At 30.7% G+C, this 20,350-nt stretch overlaps 1 protein-coding gene across 7 annotated transcripts in view; it reads right to left on the minus strand.

Moving 5' to 3' along the window:
• LOC126760310 (fasciclin-2) overlaps positions 1-20,350 on the minus strand; it is a 274,265-nt gene that overhangs the window by 3,804 nt on the left and 250,111 nt on the right. For 2 of the 7 annotated variants that reach the window (XM_050475860.1, XM_050475859.1), the window contains 4 exons: positions 16,465-17,955; positions 16,196-16,379; positions 3,011-3,212; positions 1,781-1,867 (listed from right to left, as the gene is read on the minus strand). In XM_050475860.1, coding sequence (XP_050331817.1) covers positions 1,781-1,867; positions 3,011-3,212; positions 16,196-16,379; positions 16,465-17,955 — 1,964 coding nt within the window. Of the gene's footprint in view, positions 1-1,780; positions 1,868-1,935; positions 2,736-3,010; positions 3,213-6,974; positions 9,635-16,195; positions 16,380-16,464; positions 17,956-20,350 lie in introns of those variants that run through there. The other 5 variants (XM_050475864.1, XM_050475862.1, XM_050475863.1 and 2 more) reach the window with 3 other exon arrangements.

The following is a 20,350-nucleotide window of genomic DNA, read 5'->3' on the forward strand; positions in this document are numbered from 1 at the left end:
GCTAACCGACCAAGAAAGTCTATGAACGACAAATGTGGAATGTGCATCTATTGAGTCGTTCAATTATTCTAAAGTTGTTTAGTTTACGATTTTACTAATACAAAAACAGGCAACATTGTAATTATAGAAATGACAGTTCTTAAATTGAGAAAAAAAGTTGCTAAATGGTCGATCGTTTAGAGATTTCAATTGGGCAGCTTATAACGCCGGTCTGTACCATACCTACAACTCTTACATAATTTATCATATACATATGTAAATTAGAGTGATTCAAAAAAAAAAAAATTTTACTACTACTACTACTTGAAAAAATATCTTGTTCCTTAGATTTTGTAGGAAATTGAATGCTCTAAAAAAAGTTTGGTTATTTTTGGGAAAATTTTTTATTTCTTATGAATTTTATAATTCAATGAAAAAAAATTATTATGAATGATGAAACTTATAGACTTTCTTAGAGGTGTCTAGGAACCTATTTTTCAGAGTACCAAACGAAAAAAAAATTTTTTTTTGATCTACCTTAATATGCATTGATGTTTGACGATGAATATCTCGTAAACGCTTAACTTAATCGAAAAATCGTATGAGACCATTTTTATAGAGCAATCAATTTCCTACAAAGCTATGTTTGTGGAGGCGGTTGATGTCAGTTTTGGCTGAACAGTGGAGAAGAAAGTGCGAGTATGTTACCACCTCACCTTCACAATAGAACTTTGAAAATTTACGTTCGATACGATTTTTAGGTCTATTGGACAATACGCTCTATTCTACTATAGGCCAGAAGGAAGTCTTGGAACGCAAGATGACAACCGAGATCCAACTCGTTTCTACTCGGTTGTGAGTGGGGTGCGGGTGCCCCCTCTTTCTGGCCCAACGGCTTTGCAGTTGCCAGCCATTCCGTTATTACCAGGCACCTAAACGAGTCTTAAGATGAAGTAGCTTGATCATATTTCTAGTGAGAACAGACATTCCTTGACTAACTTTGAACACACAGTTTGCAAGGTCAACGCTAGTAACATCCTTCTGCTAACGGAGTGAATACTCATCTCCCTGGGAGAGGCTATACCTCCATGAAAAAATAAATTTTAATAATTTCGACCCGTGTTGGAACGTACTTATGTATATGATGAAATGGCAAACCTTCCTGAAGAGAAATGTTATGAGAGCGGGAAAAATATGGCGTCATTTGCTGTCCCTATTGCTCTACTTTGGTAGCGTACCTATTGAAAACCCGTTATTTAATTTTAAAATTTAATTGAACAGCTACGGTTCTAGTTGTTGTATCGGCAGAGAATATTCCGCAAATATTCCGCAAATAAATTGAGAATAATGCGCAAATAACAGTACTTGGCAGAATGTAAATTCGGATTCGTTTGGTTACAAGGAGCCGAATGTTGTTGGAGTGTTCGGCGGGTATATTTATCTCTTTTAGCAAGATTTTTCGTATATAGCTCAGTCTAAACGAAGCCTGAACTGTAGAGTACGCCAGGTCGTATGAGTGATTTAGCAATTACTTATTAATACCAAATGCAATAATTATAAAATATTTAAATAGAAATAAATCTAGTAACTACTTACACATACTTGTATGTATATGTAAATAATAATTTCTACGTATAAAATACATAGTACATGAGGCCCTATGTTCCACCTAGGAACTACGGGAAAATATATATAAAATACATACAAATATATAGAAAACACACATGCGCAACATCAAAGGTTAGTATGCAAAATGATTTTCAATTACGAATATTAAATTTTTTACTTTGGTGATACGTACAATGGCGATGTCATAGGTGATCCACCGAGTTTAACGGGTGGCGGTAATGGTAGCGGTGATGGTGGAGGCTCCTTAACCAACTGCCCACTGTAATTAAGTAGCGGGAAATGCCAACCGTAAAGACTGCTTGGTTAAATGTTTCACGTATTTTTTGGTTGTTTTTTTTTTTTTTTTGGTTTTGGTGAATATGTTAGAATGAGGAGCACGAGGATGTATGATAGAGCGAGTGAGTGAGGAGCATGGGAATGGATATGTTTGATGGCGAGGAGGAAGGTGGCGGTGAGGAGGTTACACACAAATAGCAAATACAAAAGTTGTTGTTGTACAAATATAAACAGATATGCTTAGATAACATTGTTGGAAAGTGATTATGGAAGATTGCAAGTAGTTCAGTGTTTGATTGCTTACTTGCTGCTTAAGCAACGGTACTCGTAACATTATATGCTAACAGTTAGTTCAATTAAAAGCGCATTGATGTGGGTTACTTACGCACCACAAAACAGTAGTATTACAACATATGCACGTACACATACATACATACAGATAATATAAGTGATGGATAACGGGATTAATTACTATAAATGAACGTATACCATAAATACTTTGTGCGGAAGACACACACTAAACTTCCATGGAATATCGACACCTGCTGCTTTGCTTTGTATGTCGGTTTGGTTGGTGGGATTATCGGTGAGGAGTGCGTGGTCTAGGATAGGTCTAAATAATATTGCACTAAAAATATAAGGCTGCACGTACACATTTACACATGTTTATTGACATTTAAAGGAAATGAAATGTGAAATTAAGGCACAATTTGAGTAGCGTGTGTAAAAATGCAAATGAAATTAATGCGAATTAAACGAAAACCAATGAATTGCGATTGAGCAGAAATGATTTCGGTCTAGCAAACACCCAAGCGTACTCAAGATCCATTTGCGTGCCGCGTGAATTCGCACTGAGCCGGTGTGGGTTTGTTTTCATAAAGAGAAAAAACACAAACAATGAGAAAAAATAACAATTTTGTTTTTGTTTGTGCAAAATTCAAATAATTGCGTGAAAAAGAAGGATGAAAGAAAAAAAAAATTTAATTAATTTTCGTTTTACTCATTTTTTTTTCATTAATACGAAATTACGTATTTTTAGTGCAATACCATTTTATACATAATGGAATGTTTAATTGTAATTAAATCACAGTTACATTTAAAGCGAAATTTTCTTTAATGCGCCTACCTGCCCAATTTGGTCTCATCGTCGATATCGGATGGCGAACGCTTCGCCCGTCGGCACATGGTAGCCATTACGCCCATGCGCACCGTTACACAGCATAGCAGATCGATGATGAAGAGCAGCAGCAACACGCCGCCCACAGCTATGCCCACAATGGTGGCGGAGGAGAGCACTTGTCGTTCGGCTACTTGTATGACATCGATGCCTGTTTGGGTGAGGAAAAGCGCAATGTAAGTAAAGTTATGGAATATTTGAAAGTTTGGTGGAAATTGAAAATGCAGCACTTATGATTATTTACAATTATATTTTAATAATTTTGACAGAAAATTATGTATGTAAGCATAAAATATCCATTCTGTTCATGTGCCTTGTTGGATTTTTTCGAGTGTATACCCTTTTATACGTTTATTTAACTTTAATGAGTAACACAAATTTATTTAAAATATTAGCAATATAATAAATAAATGTTAAAATATTTTAACACTTTGACGTAAAATTAAAAAAAAATATAAAAATTAAAAAGAAAAATTAAAATAAAAAAATTAAAAAATAAATTAAAAATTGTTAACACTTAAACTATGGAAAAATAAAAATTGATAAATTTTAATACTTCTATCCTTGAAAAACTCATAAAATTAAAAAGTAAAAAATTAAACAAAATAAAAATGTATATAAAACAAAAAATATTGTAAAAAAAAAGATACATATCTAAAAAAGAAATTAAATTAAAATTCATAACACTTAAATTAATGCCATAACATTAAAAAATAGAGAAAATATATGTATATATAAAACAAAAAAAAAATATATATATTGAAAAGAAAAAAGAAAAATATACATGCATGTATAAAATAAAAATATATTATATTAAAAATTATGGCACTTAAATTAAAATTGATAATAATATATAAAAAGCAAATCATAAATGTATGTATATAGTGTAAAGATTTAACAAATTCTGAATTATAATTAAATTTATATAAACTTTTATTTGAATAAGTCTGCAAATTTGAAGCTAAGGCATTAAAGAATTGAAATGAAATTAAAGTAACTGTATAACAAATGAATTATAAAAAATAAAGAACATAAAAAAATTACATTAAAACTTAATTGAAAAAAGTGAAATAATTTGATTTAAACATTAAATGTGTGAATTTTGAAAAACTTGGAAAAATTTTTATAAAACTGCACTTAGCCAAAAATTGAAATTAATTATAATATTTAAAGTGATACAAAGTGAGTGAATATTCACAGTGTTTAAAAATTAGAAATAGTGTATCAAAAACGCAAAAAAATAAATAAAAATTAATTAAAAATAATATAATAATATTTTATTATAATTTTGCATAAAAATTTCGGAAAGGGTCCATTAAAAAATCAAAATAAAAAGTTAAAAGTACCAAATTTTCACTGCATAATTGTATATTGCATTTTTTTAACCGTCTAAAAGAATACAGAAATAGTACTTTAAAAAACTAAATTAAAAAAATTTATATTTAAAAACATTGCTAATTTTTGTATGAATATTTTCGTTAACGAAGTTTTTTTAATGATTGAAATATTAAAAAGCAAACGTGTTAAACATTCAGAAATAGTATTAAAAAAAAAATATAATAACGAAAGTGTTTATGTACATTACAAAATTGTCTAATGGTTTAAAATATTAAAAAATAAGTGTAAACTAACCGTTTTAAAGAAATCAGAAATAGTATATTAAAAACCTAAAATAAAATTTTATTTAAATTAATTGTTGATTTTTGTATGAATATTTTCTTTAATTAAGTTTTTGTATTATATCAAAAAACCGAAATAAAAAACTATGATTTTTTAATAGATTATATTGCACTTAAATTATCAGACATTTTAACGCTTTAAAATACAACACCCCAAAACATTTTTTTTTTAGTTTTTGAAAGTGCATATTAACAAAAATCCCTGAATAAAAATAATTTACAGAATAATAATATTTGTATCACTTTCCTGCAGGCATACATAATTTTCTGTCATTCACAATAATTACGGCTAAACTTAAAAATAATTTTTTACATATTATATTAGTTATTAATACTTATTATTATTTATTGCTATATTTCTCCGTTAAATAAAAATTGTTATAATTTACATTTTTGTGTGTGTATATGTAATATTTGCTTGTTTGTAAACCAAAATAAACGAAATTAAAAACAAAACTACTAAAATAGTATACGAAAATCTATAAAAACTAAAATAAAAAACAAAAGTGGATAATAATAAAGAAAAAGTAATGCACCAATTGTCAGCATAAAAAGCATTCCTTACAACGGCGGGAAATCAGCTTGCAGGTTGCGTTCAATGTGTGAGTGAAGTCATGCAAACAAATATTTTTACAAAGGAAATCAAACAGATTTTGTTTTAAGCCATAGATATATAAGATAATAATTATCCATGAAAAAATTAAAAATAATTGTAATAATAAAGGAAAAATAAATTTGATATTGTATAGACTTGCTAGATAAAATAATAATTTTACAACTTATATAAAGTGAGGCCAACTGTAAAACTGAAATGGAATTGTTTGAATGGGTGGCATTAATGTACATTTGAATAATAAATAAATTTAAGCATACAAAGCGTTTTATTTTTGTACAATACGGTATAACATAAATTATATATAGGCTGTAGAAAAGATTTGTTTAAAAAATCTTTATTTAAAAGACGGACACATTGGTATTTTGAGAACAATAATCGATAAATATGTGCGCGAAAAGTGTAGTATTTTGCAAAAAGGTGTTTTGAGGCTTTGATAAATAATAAAATAAAAGTTAAGACTGTTATCTGCATTGAGGGTCATGGTTGGGGATAGCTAAAATAACTACTACTAAGAAGTCAGCATTAATTTAGTTGAATTTTGTATTAATTAACGTTTAAATGTACAAATGTTTTCGTTTTTAATATGCATCTAGTTATAACATAAATTTATTGTTTACATTAAAAATCCTTTTTTATTTAATTTTTTATTTTCTTTTTAAATACAGCTGTATGTAAATCACTAATTATACCTTTGATATTTGTTACCTTTGAAACACGTTAGTTCTTGCACTGTTTCTTTGCTGGATTAAGCAGGTGTTTACAGTGCGTATAGACAACGCGCAATGTAAAGTAACACGTTAAACGTATATTACATGATTTGTGGCGAGTTTCCGTGATAAGTTATGCTGATGTGATTTAATAGTTATCAGTAGAAAAGTAAGTTTTACATGTGTCAATTTATTATTTACTGTAAAAATATAAAAGCACATGCTAGTGCTAGTTACAGCAGATGACAAGATACGACTTCTTGTCATTAACTGTGGCTGCATGATTTGTTCATACTTCCACAATAATATTACGTTTTTGTGCAGTTGTGAGAGCTTGATAAAATACAAGCGATTTCAAATATATATACATATTTATATGTACGAGATCTTATTATTTTCCTTGCTGCCAGCATTTTCTTGATTCATGCACCACATTAACGCTGAACTCCACATCAATTGCACTTTGCCGACTAACAAGCACAAATGTCTTGCCTGCGATGCAATATTACAGGCGTTTCAAAGAGCTCTTTAATTAAATCAATTATCCTTAATTAAATCAATTGGAAAATTTTTGACTGACTTAACGTGCCTATTATTTCGCTTTAAGCTCCTTCTTAAATGATTTCAATTTATGCAAGAGTTATTATTAATTTAACTATATTATATTTCATTCGCTAATATCTATACATTATGCAAATTTTACAATTATTTTATATTTTTAGTGTTTTATTCATTATAACTACACATGATTTAGCCAAACGCTTAATTTATAGACGAGTTCATATGTATGTATATCAATTTACCTTGCTAGTTAAACACATTTAATATTTATAATATCTAACTGGTACTAAAATTATTTACTTACACATTAAGTTTAGATATTGATGTTTACTTATTTACAGACTGCATAAATGTGTTTAATGATTTATGCTTTAAAATTAATTAAATCATTATTAGCACGAATATTTTGATAAACTTTCGCGAATTAATTTTCTTCTAAAAACTGCAACATGTAATTTAAAAAAATATGTGTAGAAATATTTCATAAGATCTACTAAAATCGATCGAGTAACGTGTCACGCAGATCATTTGTTTAACGGCAAACAAGTTATGTTGTTATGTACGCCAATTTACCACCCAAAGCAATCACTGTTTTATAGAGATGAATATAATCTAAACCTCTTGAAACACTATTTTGGCACACTCTTTTTGATAACTTTAACCCCTAACACTCGAAGCCAAGCATAAAAATTAAGCCAAATACTTCACTTAGCTAACTTTTCTTCATTAAAAGCAGCTTTAATTGCTTTAACTGCTACACAATTTTAAATATCAGCTTAATATAGTTTATTGTCCTAAGAACGTATACAATATGCACTAGATACATAAAAAGGTACGCGAAAAAATATTATCGGAAATTGCATTTATACATATACCAACGACTAATAACACGCCTGCAAGTTTAACATAATAATAAATAAATAACTAATAGTACTATTTTTACATCACTGTGTAGGCTATATGTATATAGTATATTTATATTTAAATTTCGTTTTATTAAAATTTTAAATATTTTCGCATAAATATGCGAATATGTTTATGCCCGTTGCTTATATTGTGCATATCCTATTTTTATTATTATTGTAATTATTTAATTTTAATTATTTTATTTTTTGCAGTGTGTTATATTTTTCATTCTATTATTTTATTCTATAAATCATTTATTATTTATTTTTGATACTTTACAATAAATAATATCATATATTAGATTCCCTTTGGTAATTGTGTATCGCTGTGTAAACACTGCATAATTACACAACCGTTCAACTATCGATATTTTACAATTGTTAACGAAATATTTATCGACATTTCTTACTACCGTTTAATTTCAAATGCTGGTAAACAATGAAACTATCGCTTATTTTAGTCCTATTTTGTGGAATTTTGCTTGGAATATGCATTTACTAAATTAAAAATTCCTTTCCCCTCTTGGTTACGTACAAAATCTTTAGTAAATATTAGTAAGTGTTCAGAAAAAACCATTCAAAAGTTCACTGTAATATGTTTATCAAAATTTTGAGTTGTTCACAAGATTTATTCGTTGCATGGAAAATGTACATTCCGTGGAGAATGTTCGCGTTTGTGCGGTCTGCAGTATGTCGTAGGGATTTCCTAACCTGATTTTATGCGGCTTTGTCTGTAAATTGTTTTGGCTTAAAACTATAAATCTGCGTTTTATTTAGTATGATGTTATTTATACATTTATTATATATTTTATAATATTTGGCAGTGTTAGTCGAATGGAGAGATAAATAATGTTCTGATAATAAAGAAATATAAATATATAAACAGATAAAAATAAAAATATTAAAAAGTTCTAAGTTAAAATATAATGTTATTTAATAAATAAAAAATATTAATTCAAAAGTTATAATTTTTATGCAACTAAAAAACTATTTAAAAAAGTAGAAATAATCATAATTGAAAAAAATAATAATTAATAAAAAAATAAGTATTTCTATTGAGGTTAAAAAATAATATTCCAGTTATTAAATAATAAAATAATAATTGAAAGACTATAATGGTTATGCATCTCAAAAAATATAATAAAAAATAATAAACAAAAATTCGTTTACTCCAATGTTGACCTTTTATTTTAGTTTAGAATTACATATAGTATATATATATATATGTATGTATGTACATAAAAACTATTGCTAGGTTTACTTTAAGTGAATATGGATTTGTTATATTGTATTTTTAAAATTTCCGTCTGCTTTCAGTAAATAAATGCGCGCGTTTTAGAGCCGAAGGCATATAAATATTAAAATTAATTAATAACAATGTTGTGTTTAAGTAAATAACCAGCGTATAACAAGGTTTTTTTTTTTAAATTTCACGCTATATGAAGAAAAATTGACTAATATATATGTATATACAAGTGAAGCTTATATTGCTTTATTAAATTGTTGTTAGTTTGTACAATATTTTTTACTATTTATTTCAATAACGCAAAATACTTGCTGGAAGGTAACAGTAGAAGCACACATTGTTAAAATATTTAATTTCTTATGTTTTTATATTTATTGCACAAATACCAATTATAATATAAAAGCTGTCTAATATTTCATTTGGCCTTTACTATTTTTTCGGTTTGTTATTTTTTGTACAGTAAATTGGAATACAGATTGAAGCAACATACACATAAGTCTTATATGGAAGTGTACGGTTTTTTAATTCGGTTTACATACATAAGTGGTATATTTAAGTATGTACGCGTTTTTCTACTTTTATTTACAAGTTGCTTTATTTCAATTTCTACTACTACATTACTGCATCTACTCCAGTTCTGGCCAGCTAAGCGCTTGCCCAGCTTAGTAAACGGCGGTGCTAATCTAATTCACCGTCACTGAGGTCCGCGGCATGTTGCCAATTTTCAGCAGCTGTTGTTGTTGTGGCCACGCGTACGTTGCAATAGTCGCCAGCGCAATTAGGAGTATGCAATGTTGCCACTTTTGTGCGTGAGTCGCTTTGCCACGGATGCTGGTCGCCGCACCATTATAGGGATTATCTAGAAAAGCACGTGCAAAGGCATTTTCGATTTGTGGTTTGTTTGCGTTTTTTATATTTTTTGTTAAATTGTTTTTTAATTATTATTTTTTTAATTTGGGTTAGCATTTTAATTAAGGGACAGCAGCATGTTGTTATTGTTTTAATTTTAATAGGTGTGCGTGAATTTAAGTGGAAGAGAAAAGTAAAGAAAACACAAAGTTTAGACAGAGCGACAAAGGAGCTGTGAAACAGTGTAGCAAAAATAAACGCAACAACTTTGCGACTCTTGTTAACTTTTTAATGCGTTTTAGTGTGAGTAATGCCATTGCTATTGTATTTTCTTAGACTACAATGTTTGTTGTAGTATTGTCACTTGATGAGGTGAGTGGGTTAAATGTTTGTCGCTTTTTTGTGCGTTTAAACCGTTATGTGTATGTAAGAGTATGATATTTAAGCGGTTGAGGTTTGAATGTGTTGGGGTTGGCAAGGAATCCTTTCTTTTGTGTGAGAAGAGAGTGTGCGTAAAGCGGTGTTTTGCGGATATGGCGCCATCAGCACAACTTTGCGCACTTTTGTCATTGTGTTAATGCGTATTTGTGTGGGAAATTTCATTTTTGCGAAATGATACAAACTTGCTAAACGAGCGTATTACAATAACTTGCCACAACTTGCGGGCGCTGAGTTTGTTTGTAGTGTTGTTGAGACCAAATACTTGCAGTGCTTAATGGGGTGAGTGGTAGCAATTGTGGTTAGCTTTAGCTTTAATTTTGTATTTAATTTAATTTTTAATGTCAAATGTTGATAGTTTGAGTTTATGATAGCAGTTTTTGTTAGTCCAATGCGTAAAGTTTTCCAATCGCTTTTAATTGCGGGCGTTGCGGGATGTGGCTGTGGCACTAATTAGTATTTATTGTTTTGGTTTTAAATGACACTTGTGATTTTGCATGTTGTTGTTATTTTTGCGTTATATGACACTTGTGAGTTTGATATTTTGTTAATTTTACAGTGTGGTAGTAAATGTTGTTTGAAATTTGCACATTTTTACCTGTTTCTTTTTATATAACAAAACACATAATCTTAATGGCACACGCTAAACACTTATGAAAAATAACTGTTTAAAAAATGGGTGTTTAGTTATAAACACGGTTACACCCATAAAAACACGCACTAAACATATTGCAATAAGAAGAAAATAGAGTAAGTTTGTTAAATATGCAAATCAGTCGATTTTCAATGATGCGACAGATGAAAATCATATTAATTGTGGGGGAATGTTAACAAAAAAGAAATAATGACTTAATTCAAGAAACTGCTAGAAAAAAATATATAGAATAATAGACAGTTTCATGTTAAATATATATAAAATACTGAGTAAAAAAGCTTAAAAAGAAATAAAACAAAAAAACTTAAACTTCGGCAGCACCGAATAAAAAGTTTTTATGTTAATTTTGACCGGACAGTTTGTATGGCAGCTATACGCTATAGTGGTCCGAACTGAACCATTTTCTCGGAGATTGTACCGTCGCGTTGGACAATGAACCGTGCCAAATATCGTGAAGATACTTCGTCAAATAAATAAGAATTCCATACAAATGGTTGAGTTTGGTCGGTCAGTTTGTATGACAGCTATATGCTATAGTGGTTCGATCTGACATATAGACAGACGGACATGGCTCAATCGACTTAGCTTGTCGTGTGGTTCATTTATATACATATGTATATACTTTATAGGGTCTCTGACGTTTCTTTTTTGGTGTTAAAAATTTCGCGACAAACTTAATATACCCTTTTTAGTGAATAATAATACTCATACATATATTGATTACGTAATAATTAATATAAATTTGAGATTTTGAAAAATATCTATATCTAAATATTTTAATAAAGTTATTTTGAAATAATATTCTTTTTTTCACAAATATGATATTGGAAAATAGAGTCAATAATATTATTTATTAGTTTTACTCTAAGCTATTCATTCAATTTTAAGAATCACAAAGTCCGTAAATTTTATTTAGAAAATCGTCAACGTCGTGGCGGTTTCCACAATATAATAATTTATATAATTCATTGATTAAACAAATTGCTGCAACCCTCCGCGATTTATTTTCATTTTACCAATTACCAACTAATTCGTTCAGGAAAAGTTTTTCATTAACGGTTAACTGTAATTTTTAGTATTATTTCAATTTAGACGAAAATATCAATAAGCAGCCCATTATACCTCTAAAAAATCCGTTATTTCAGGAGAGGTCATGTAAAACATTTTGGCGAGTTGTTTATACCTAGTTTACACTATTCAATTATTGTGACCAACCCATTCCAAGTAACGATTTTTTGAATTGAACTTTTTAATATTATATAATTAATTCCTTTTAATATTATTACCCTAAAATATGCATTAGAAAAATAGACTTACTGCAAATAAAAACTTTGTTTTATATTCTCATTCTTAATTGAGACCCTTACTCTGTATTACTGAGAACTTAGTTTGAGAAAAAGATGTTTAAAAATTTTATAAAATAAATTAAATAAATATAACTTATATATGTATATAAATATAAATAAATACAATAAAATATAAATTGAATTAAAATATGACAAAAATTATTTAAGAAAATTTATAAAATATATGTATGTATATACGATTTTAAATAATATTATACTTAAAAAACTTTATGAAGCAAAATGAAAAAAAAATTTGGGAATATATGTGAAATATATTTTGATATACGAAATTTAGCAATTCGAAAATAAAAATATGATTAATATAATATTTAGTATAATTTTAGTACACCGAAAAAAAGGTAATAATTATTTATAAAATATATAAAATCCGCATTTTTTATATATAACTGCTTGGGAATATTTATAAAAATATTACGAATTTAATATATTAAATAACCCTCAAACAAATAATTAGTTAGAAACAGTTGGCCACATAATAAATAATACCGTTAAGAATTTTTGTTCCAAATTACATACATAGTACATAAAATGCATAAAGAAAATTAAAAACAACGACCACAGACAGCTACACAATACAAATATATAAAGTAATAGAGAAAAGTGAGAAAAATGTCAGAAGGTTGTGAGTAGACAACGGTACATAAAATAGCTACAACAAAATAATTATCTGCATACAAACATACACTCAGAGAAATAAAAGTATACACCAAATTACGTTTGAATTCTTACAATACAAAACACACAATGCAAACATACAAAGAAGATTGTTAAACGAACACAACGTACATATGAACGAAGTACGAGCGAATGAGCGCGTACGAGCGTCAAATATACGATCTAACTTAGAGCACAACAAAAAATACTGTGAGTGGATGCTTTTTAATTTATAAATAAAAATGCTATTGTTTTCTTTTTTTATTTTTAACTTTTTTTTAATTAATTATATATTATAATCGTTTGCTTTATTTAAAAAATGAAATTAAAAATTGTTTACTTATCAATTTAACTAAAAAATATGTATTTATATAATATGTAGTTATATGTTTATAAAAAAAATATTCAGTGAGCGTAAACAAATTAGAAAGAGAGTGTGATAGTATGTGAGCGCAAAAATGTAGAGCGGAACTAAAACCTAATAAATATTAAACGATAGTAAGTTAATATATTTAACCAATATTTTTCGGTTTACTTATGTTAAATATATGATTTTTTGTTTCATTTCATATAGATTCACATAACTATTCGCAGATATTTCGAATTTTTTTCATTTTTTACATAAAAATACATAAAAATATGCACACACAAAAATATAAATTACAACAAAAGTTATGCAATATTTACGCGTATACAGTAGTGGCTGATAATATATAAGTTTTGATGAAATGTTCCAATTATTTTCAATTTGAGTGGCAAAGCAATTGAATTTGTTGGGCGGTGACTGCTAACTTAAGGGATTTTTTAATGACATGGTGGAAACGTGGCATTATGCCGTTTTTGAGAACACTGGAGCAACAAGTAACATTTTATGGGTTTTGTTGAATTTGAAGTTTTCTTTGTGATTCATGTATGGTATTGTGTTCAAGTCATCACCCAACAAATGCATACGATATTTTCTTTTTAATTTTTCATTTTACAAACTAATGAATTCTAATACTTTTGAATGCCAGTGTGTTTCGCCATTTCACTAATTCACATATTATTCTTTACTAGTCATACTACTTTGAGCGCAACTGAATCACTTTACTTAGTAGCTTTAAAATGTATTATAATATTTAAATTAATTATTGCATATTAAGTAAAAATATTAAACATATTATATGTATGTATGTATTTTTAAGGAGCATTAAAAACTAACTTAAAAATAGTGCACTTTTTTCAAAGCAATTTTTCGTTTTTCTTTCAATTATGTACGTAAAAATGTAATGGAATTCAATTTGAGATTACTAATGTTGATGCGCTTAGGCATTGGCATTGGCAACAACAATACCTAGCAGGTGATAAGATATTTAAAAAAAAAAGTTATAAGATACAATAAAGGTAAAAGAAAATAATATTTTTTGCAGCAATAAAAAAGTAATGAGCGTAAAACATACAAAACTACACAATTTCGACAGACAAACATTGAAAGTTTTACATAAACTTGAGCAGACAGCAAGCAATAACATAAGAAACGGTATATGAAAACGGTACATTGATATTCTTCGACATTTAGTTGAGTTTTGTTAACAAAAAAATGGTTTCAAGTTAAGAGAGCACATCAAATTTCACATGAAATGCTGACAAAATTATACGTGGGTTAAATGTGACAAAAGTGTGTAAGCCCTGCATAAGGTATTGGGATACACGAAACAAAAATATTGAGGAGAAATAAAAATTAAATAAATACGAGTACATATATTTTGTAATTAAGTAGTAATTGGTATAATATTGTATGTTAGTGTATGAGCAATTTTTTCGAATTCATTTTCGATTTGGAAAATGTGTTGTTTCGCTTTAAATGTTATGTTAATATTTGTAATGTTGTGTGATATTGCCTACTTTCACGAGAACTTTTTGTATAAAAAAATATTTTTTTTGCACTTAAATTTCATGCTTGTTAAAAGTATTTAATATTTTTTTCAGTGTATTTTTGTTGCATAATTTAGTTTTGAATGGAGGTATTTTAATTTACGTATAATGGTTTATAAACCGTTGCTGATTGCTTTAAGTGAAATTTTGCAGTTACAGTTATGGCTTGGAATTTTGCATTGAGCAGGATTTGTTTGTTATTGTAAAATCCGATAAATGATTTTTGATTGTATGAAAAAATTTTTTAATCCTTAATAAGTTACATAGAGTGTTCAACGTAAGTTAGTGAGGAAAATTCATAAAACAGTAAGTGTACCGAAAATTCACATTATTGAGCACAATTAAAAAAAATTATATATTTTAATATTTTTTGTAAAATATTTTTTGTTCTTTTTAATCGCAATTCGCTGAATTAAGAAACTTAAGAAGACATAGATGTTTTGCTACAATACAGCTGTTATTGACATTTTGTGATTTTTCCGTCAGTAAACTAACTGTTTTGTTCGAATGCTCCCGCTAAATACGCATTTTTAGCTTGAACGGACAATATGAACACCTGTTTTCACTAACGATTCTCTTCAATATTTAATGCCTGATAATAATGAAAATTACTTATTAATTATTTTAATGTATTGGGGACTAAAAATGCTATAAATATTTTCATTGCAAAGTTACTGGATACGGCAGCACTTTATGAGCACTGAATGAAATTGCTTTTGGAAAAAAGTTACAGTTGTTGTTATTGTATATGTATCTAGAATCGCGGTAACTAAAGTAAGGTTAGAAACTGCTAATTAAACATTTCAAAACTAAATCATGCATTGTTAGATACGAAAATCTTAAATCACAAAATACACTGAAAAAAAAACAATCCAAACACAATTGAAGCAACTTTTTTTAATGATTTTGTAGAAAGTACCATTATTTTAATTTATTTTGTTCTAAAATTTATATCTATTTATATATACTTATATATACATATGTATATATTCGCAAGACACTACGCTTCAATGTAATCAAATTTTAATTGTCGAATATAAGCAAATTATTTGCAATTATTTTCAATTCCTTTACAAAAGCAAATCTACAAAGTTTTTTAGACGCAAGTTTACGGTGTGTCTTCAGCTTTCATGCTACTCTAAAAAAATATATGTTTTCGTCCGTATTACTTCCTTTCAATTGTGTTTACTATTACCATTGCAATTACTTTGGAAAAACTTTTATGTAAAATTTGAAATTTTAACGTTAAATTCGTTTACGGTTTCTACGAAATTTTAGTGTGAGTTTTTTCGTATGTTTTTTTCTTTGCGACATTAAGCTAACATCGTTGCTACAATGCTAATTAATGTTATGCATGTTGTTGTTGCTAGAGCAATGACAGTTGTTGTTGCTGTTGTGATGGCAGTTGTTGCAGTTCTCGTTCCGGCTGTTCTCGTTGTGGTCATGAATTTAATGTAGTGTTTATGTGGCGAATCGGCCGCCGAATTATAACCGGCCGAATACAATAATGTCCCCAGATTATTATTAGCAGAATCGGACTCACCTCGTGTCGTCTTCATAACAATCGATGCTGGTGATGAGAAACCGATCACATTGTGCGCACGCAATTCGATGCGATAGTAGGTGTTGCCACTTAGACGCGACATCTCGTACGATGTGGTTTCGACGACGTCCTGCGAGACGCATTGGTTTTCCAGTTCATGCCAAGTGCCGGCCATTTTTACGCCCTGCATTAGAGAAGAGAGAGAGCGAGAGAGTTAAGGAAATTTAATATCAAGAGCACATCTAATATTTTATTGTAGTGTAACTTACTGGGCAGTATTTGATTTGATAGAAATCGATGGGTTCACCATTGTCAGCTGGCACGCTCCATCTCAGCTCAAAGTGGTCGGAGTACGGCGACACTACAACGGGTTCTTCCTTGTCATTTTGCACCGGCGAATGCAGTGGCTTGGGTTCCTCGGGCGCTGAACGTCTGGGTGTCGACTGCTGTTGGTTTACGCCCCACATGCCCAAACCGACTTGATTGCGTGCCGCAAAGCGAAATTGATAAGCTGTCTGTGGCTTCAGTCCTTCCACGATGTAGGGCGAATCTGGTGACCAGGTACGATTCAGTGCCGTCGACCAATCTGGGTTAATAGCCTCTTTGTATTGTACGCTATAGGCGGTGATGGGTAAACCTAGTTCCGTTGGTGGTCCGCGTATATCAAAGGTGATTGTTGTTGCGGTGAGTTGACGTGGAATCGCGGCGGCAACTAGGTCGGGCACACGCGCCTCTTTCAATTGCATATCATGCTCGGCGCTACCATGTACATTAGTGGCAATGCATTTGTAGACGGAATAGTATTGGCGTGCTACAGGATGCACAATCAAATCGCTACGTGGACCGGTACCGACAATGACAAGATTCTTATCGAAAGCCTCCTTAAGTGGGCGTCCATTCCAGCGCCATTCGATTGTTGCATTTGGTATGCCTTGCGCTAGACAACTGAGATTGGCTTTACGTTCTTCCCAGCTAAAGACCGGTGGCAGATCTTTCATGTGCGAAAAGTCTGGTGCAAATTCAACAGTTATGTGTCCGGTTTTGTAAGCGGTGTCGCCCTTATTGCGCGCAATACATTGGTAAAGTCCATCGTCGTTACGTGTGGTACTTGTAATGCGTAGCGTTCCCGTGCTTTCACCGCGCTCCTCATCAAAATGTTGCTCCAAAGAGATGCGTTCATCATCGGCTTGCAAACCTGGTGCGTATTCTTCCTCAGTTCCCCAGCGTCTGAAGGTGACAGCGGGTGCGGGACGTCCCTTCGAACGGCAAGTGATAGCAATTTCCTTCTTACTCACGCCAGTTACATTGTAGAACTCGTAAATCTGTGGACGCACCAGTACATTCAATTTGGTTTTCTTATCTACCACGCCGGCATCGTTCTTGGCTATGCAAGTGTAGGTGCCATAATCGTCTTGTGAAACTGAATTAATGGTGAGTAGGCCAGTTTGTGGGTTCACTTGGAAGCGATCGGCGGTGGCGACATTCTGTTGAGCGGCGTCCTTTATCCAAGAAATCTCTGGTACTGGTTTGCCTGTGGCGGTACAATTCGCGGCAAAAGGTTTACCTTCAACGGCCTCGAGTGTGGTTGGTAAGTGCGTAATAACTGGACGTATGTAGACTTCCACGCGTATGGTGCGTTCAAGCAGTTCACCAGTTTCAATTACAGCCGCACGGCAAGTGTAAATACCATCATCGGATTCTTGTACATTGCGTATGAGCAAACCGTGCGCTTCTACTACGTATTTATCACCGGTACGAATCTGTAAAGAATGTATTAAATTAGCTGGAATGGACTTGAGTAGATAATCTAGAAGCAGGTTATGATTAAATTTCCGCTAACACTAATATTGGAAGTGTTGAAATATAGTAACATGTACAAATTATAATTTTTAGAAGTCCATGTTTAATAATTTTTCAAGACAGATATGTAGAAGACAAAGGCATGAAGAGATCTCTAAAGTCCAAATAATAAAAGTTATTTATTTAAGATATAATATATCCACCATAATATATGAGATTTAAAACATAAAGCTCTAATATGGAAACGATAAGGTACTAAGGTTTCCATGTATTTTTGAGAGACTGCAACTATTGATAAGTTCTATCCGTACGATCCAAGGTAATGGTGCGATCTTTAAAGGAATTGTTCTGATCGCACCAGCCTAGTATACATGAATGTGGCTGTCATGCAAACTGAACGTTCGGAATCAAGTTAGGTTAGGTTAGACGGCTGATCTAGATAGATTACATTTTGACTGCCATATATAGTTCTTTGTGAAGCAATAGAAAAAAATAACTCCTCTGTTCGAACTTATAAATTTACATATGCGTTTAATTTCCATTCCCGCCAGTTCGGTGGGATGTCTGACGATATGCGCCCCCAAATGTTTAAGCCTTGATCTCCCAAATGCGGGACAGTCAAGAAGGAAGTGTTGAAGTGTTTCCACCTCGTCTTCTTCCATACAGTCTTTGCAGATATCTTATGGTAAGATTTCCAGCCTTACAGCATGGACGCCAATAGTGCAATGGCCTGTTAAAAGCCACACAACAAGGGAGAGGCTAGCCTTACTGAGGGCAAGAGATCACTAGATATTTATCGATCGATCTCGGGCCAAAGGTGACAACGCTTGTACAGCTGGTGGCCCAGCGCTGACCAAGCTAGTAGAATACAAAAGCTTACGGGAACACCGACCCGCTTACATTCTACTGATGCCGCTTCTAGGGTGCCTTTCCTTGCTAGCTCATCAGGTTTACAGTTTGCTGCGATTCCGCTATGGCCTGGCACCTATACTAGTCTTATCATAAAGATTTTTCTTTCTGTTGATAGCTAGGTTAGGCACTTCTTGGCCAACCCTGAACGCATTGTTATATCGCCGTCCTGCTATAGCTTCGGATCGAAGGAAGTTAAGGTTTTTTTATAATTCTTTAAACTCTTAATTTAGTATAAATTTTTAAGGGGGTATTCTTGTCTAGGATTTTGAAAAAATCGATTTTTTTTTGCATATCTTGAAAGTTTAGACTTTCAAAAATATGACCTTGGAAGGATTTTTCAAAATTCGACTTATTTTCAAAGATACAGCCGATTTTGTGACGTGGCGTCCGTGTTCACTAGAATTGTCTCCTAAACTTTAAACGCGTTTTTCTCAAAACTGTCTTTTTCGGAACGATACCCACGATTTCTTAGGTTCTACTGGACCGATTTACTTGAAATTTTTATAGAGTCTTCTTTATAGGCTTGTCTATGGTTGGAACTAGCTCCATCCCCAAATTTTTATTTTTATTATTTTTAAAAAATTCGAAATAGTCAGAAAAAGTGATCCAAAAAAACATTTTTTTTTTCAGGCAATCGCCATTTTGTGAAAAAAAAATTTTTCCCACTTTTCCGTAGTTCCGGCCATTGCGACATTATTCTAGATTAATAATTTGTTTTTTTTTTGGTTTCAGATAACTAGGATGGTTGAAATCATGGGTATGGTCACGTGGAAATTTTTAGAGACCCCCCACTTCGTCAGCTCATAATTTTTGAAATTTTTCACTTTTTTTAGTTTTTAATTTTTTTCTGTACTCTTCTAAAATTAACAAATAACTAATAAAAAATGGATAGTAAAAATATTAATTGCCTTTTTTTTACGACACTTTAAAAATTACCTGAAATTCATGCTTCTAGACCAGAATACCCTTCTAACCGAACTTAACTAAACCATAAGTATCCATTATTATAACATAAACGCAGATTATGCTAGTTAATTTCACTCTTCATATGCAAATTTTCCGCATATTTCCTATGGGAGCCAAAGTATATGCATATATATTTACAGTGTAAACATGAAATTACATAAAAACACTTAACAATTTCGTTAAGTTTCGTAAAAGTCTTATAAAAGTGCTCAGTGACAAGCTAAATTTCAATTTATGCAAACGACAATTTCATCTACATGTATGTACTATGTGTCTATATGTAAACTATGCGAAGTATTATATAAGGTTGTGCCGCAAGTGCTGAGTAAAAAAGTTGCAAAGTCTCAACATTATTATTAAGAGCAAGAAATTTAAGTTTACTCAAGTTCTTGCAACACGCGCTAACATACTGACGATGGAGTGCAAAGTGTGTTTATATGTATATGTGTGTATGGTGACGAAAACAACAATTTATTT

Source organism: Bactrocera neohumeralis, chromosome 5 (genome assembly GCF_024586455.1).
Source record: "Bactrocera neohumeralis isolate Rockhampton chromosome 5, APGP_CSIRO_Bneo_wtdbg2-racon-allhic-juicebox.fasta_v2, whole genome shotgun sequence".
Taxonomy (NCBI): Eukaryota; Metazoa; Arthropoda; class Insecta; order Diptera; family Tephritidae; genus Bactrocera; species Bactrocera neohumeralis.